We start from the raw sequence: 3,778 nt of genomic DNA, 5'->3' as shown, positions 1-3,778 counted from the left end.
GGGGGGGACGACGGTATCACAAAAACAATAAAAAATAACAAAAAACTTCCTAAACTGCTGTCGTCCATCGGGAACACAGAGACACTTTCAGTCACCCAGACCTCGGTCGGAGATGTCTCCCCCGCTGTCGTCCGTCGGGAGGTTTTCAGGAAGTCTCGAACATCTTCTTCCTGTCGGCCTTGCCCTCAACGTTCTTACGCCAGTCGCCCGCATCGGTTGTCTGCAGAGAAGAAGAAAACAGATTACATCATCACATCAACGCAGGGCTGTAGTCAAGACCACCTTTGTAGAGTCCAAGAGAACTCCAAGACCAGGACTAGTCGAGTCCAAGACAAGACCGAGTCCAAAAAGGTTTGACTCGAGTCAAGTCGAGTCCAAGACGAGTGCGAGTCAAGACCGAGACCAAAAAGGTTTGAGTTTGAGTCAAAACCGAGTCCAGGACAGAAAAATGGTCTTATTATCAAGACAATCATTTTGGGTTTCACTTTCCCTCCAATATTATCATCAACATAATAAAGACACCTGGACTCGGTCCAGACCAAAAGCCATATTGGGCAAGACCAGTGACCGAGACCGAGACAAGTCCGAGTCCAAATACTAGCGAGTCTGAGACAAGTCCGAGACCATAGAAAATCGTAGCGTAAGTTAGCATAAGGTAGCATAAGGGGCGGCTGTGGCTCAGTGGTAGAGCGGTTGCCTGCCAATCGAAAGGTTGGTGGTTTGATCCCTGCCCCTGCAGTCATTGTCGAAGTGTCCTTGGGCAAGACACTGAACCCCGAGTTGCCCCCGGTGCTGCGCATCGGAGTGGAGTGGTGTGAGTGTTTATCTGATGAGCAGGTGGCACCTTGTACGGCAGCCCCGGCCACGTGTTGATGATGTGTGAATGGGTGAATGTTTCCTGTAGATGTAAAAGCGCTTTGAGCGTTGTTAAGACTGGAAAAAGATATATTAATACAGCACACTTTACATTTACATTTACATAAGACAGCGAAGGTGGCAAAAACACATATCACTTATACTACTCCAAAAAGACATTTAACGTTATACTACTCCAATAAGACATTACCAGTTATACTACTCCAAAAGACCTTACCACGTGTACTACCCAATAAGACATTTACCATTATATACTCCAAAAGACATTTACCATGCATACTACCCAATAAGAATTACCATGCATACTACTCCAATAAGACATTTACCATGTTATACTACTCCAATAGGACATTACCATGTTATACTACTCAAAAAGGACATTTACCACGTTATCTACTCAATAAGACATTTACCACGTTATAATCCAAAAAGACATTTACCACGTATATACTACATAAGACATTTACCATGTTATACTACCCAAAAAGACATTTACCATGTCTACTATCCAATAAGACAATACCATGTCATACTCTCAAATAAGACATTACCATGTTACTACTCCAATAGGACATTTAACATGTTATACTACTCCAAAAAGACATTTACCACGTTATACTACTCCAATAAGACATTTACCACGTTATACTACTCCAAAAAGACATTTACCACGTTATACTACTCCAATAAGACATTTACCATGTTATACTACTCCAAAAAGACATTTACCATGTCATACTACTCCAAAAAGACATTTACCACGTTATACTACTCCAATAAGACATTTACCATGTTATACTACTCCAAAAAGACATTTACCATGTCATACTACTCCAATAAGACATTTACCATGTCATACTACTCCAATAAGACATTTACCATGTTATACTACTCCAATAGGACATTTACCATGTTATACTACTCCAAAAAGACATTACCATGTTATACTACTCCAAAAAGACATTTACCATGTTATACTACTCCAAAAAGACATTTACCATGTCATACTACTCCAATAAGACATTTACCATGTTATACTATTCCAATAGGACATTTACCATGTCATACTACTCCAATAGGACATTTACCATGTTATACTACTCCAAAAAGACATTACCACGTTATACTACTCCAATAAGACATTTACCACTTTATACTACTCCAAAAAGACATTTACCACGTTATACTACTCCAATAAGACATTTACCATGTTATACTACTCCAAAAAGACATTTACCACGTCATACTACTCCAATAAGACATTTACCACGTTATACTACTCCAAAAAGACATTTACCACGTTATACTACTCCAATAAGACATTTACCATGTTATACTACTCCAAAAAGACATTTACTGTCATACTACTCCAATAAGACATTTACCATGTATACTACTCCCAAGAAGACATTTACCATGTTTACTACTCCAATAGACATTTACCAGTATACTACTCCAAAAACGACATTTACCATGTTATACTACCCAAAAGACATTACCAGTATATACTCCAAAAAGACATTACCATGTTATACTACTCAAAAAGACATTTACATGTTATACTACTCCAAAAAAGACATTACCATGTTATACTACTCCAATAGGACATTACCATGTTATACTATACAAAAGACATTTACCATGTCATACTCTCAATAAGACATTACCATGTTATACTACTCCAATAAGACATTTACCATGTCATAATACTCCAAAAAGACATTTCCATGTTATACTACTCCAAAAAGACATTTACCATGTTATATACCAAAATAGGACATTTACCCTGTTATATACTCCAAAAAGGACATTTACCATTTTATACTACTCCAAAAAAGACATTTACATGTCATACTACCCAATAAGACATTTACCATGTTATACTACTCCAAAAAGACATTTTACCATGTTCATACTACTCCAAAAAGACATTACCAAGTTTACTACTCAAAAAAGACATTTACCATGTTATACTACTCCAATAGGACATTTACCGTTATACTACTACAAAAGACATTTACCATTTATACTATCCAATAAGACATTTACCATGTTAACTACCAATAGGAAATTTACCATGTTATACTACTCCAAAAAAAAACATTACCATGTTAACTACTCCAAAAAGACATTTACCATGTTATACTACTCCAAAAGACATTACCATGTCAACTACTCAAATAGCATTTACCATGGTTATACTACCCAATAGGACATTTACCATGTTATATACTCCAAAAGACATTTACCATGTTATACTACTCCAAAAAGACATTACCATGTTATACTACTCCAAAAGACATTACCATGTTATACTATCCAAAAAGACATTACCAGTCATACTACTCCATAAGAACATTTACCATGTTATACTACTCCAATGGAATTTACAAGTTATACTACCCATAAGACATTTACCATTTATACTACTCCAATAAAGACAATTACCATGTTATACTACCCAAAAAAAAGACATTCCACGTACCTACTCCAAAAGACAATTAACATGTCATACTACTCCAATAAGACATTTACATGTTATACTACTCCAATAGGGACATTTACCAATTTCTATACTACTCCAAAAAGACATTTTACCAGGTTTATACTACTCCAAAAAGACATTTACCAGGTCATACTACTCCAATAAGACATTACCATGTATACTACTCCAAAACAAAAATTTACCATGTCATACTACTCAATAAGACATTTACCTTTTATACTACTCCAAAAGCAGTTTACCATGTCATACTACTCCAATAAGACATTTACCATGTTATACTACTCCAATAAGACATTTACCATGTTATACTCCTCCAAAATGGTTTACGTTACAAGCTCCTACTGACCACTCTGGGGTGGATGTGTCTCACCTCCTCTTTGACCTCCTTCTTGACCT

At 36.5% G+C, this 3,778-nt stretch overlaps 1 protein-coding gene across 5 annotated transcripts in view; it reads right to left on the bottom strand.

Moving 5' to 3' along the window:
- LOC116686758 (troponin I, fast skeletal muscle) overlaps window positions 1-3,778 on the bottom strand; it is a 62,323-nt gene that overhangs the window by 12,405 nt on the left and 46,140 nt on the right. Inside the window, exons 6-7 of one of the 5 annotated variants that reach the window (XM_032511813.1) lie at window positions 3,753-3,778; window positions 146-220 (exon numbers count right to left, since the gene is read on the bottom strand). The exon at window positions 3,753-3,778 is cut by the window's right edge and continues 148 nt beyond it. In XM_032511813.1, the coding sequence (XP_032367704.1) occupies window positions 146-220; window positions 3,753-3,778 (101 nt within the window). Of the gene's footprint in view, window positions 221-3,752 lie in introns of all 5 variants that reach the window. The other 4 variants (XM_032511815.1, XM_032511812.1, XM_032511814.1 and 1 more) reach the window with 4 other exon arrangements.

Source organism: Etheostoma spectabile, unplaced genomic scaffold (assembly GCF_008692095.1).
Source record: "Etheostoma spectabile isolate EspeVRDwgs_2016 unplaced genomic scaffold, UIUC_Espe_1.0 scaffold463, whole genome shotgun sequence".
Classification (NCBI taxonomy): Eukaryota; Metazoa; Chordata; class Actinopteri; order Perciformes; family Percidae; genus Etheostoma; species Etheostoma spectabile.
Note: the sequence above shows the minus strand (reverse complement) of the source record. Positions and strands in the feature narration are given on the sequence as shown.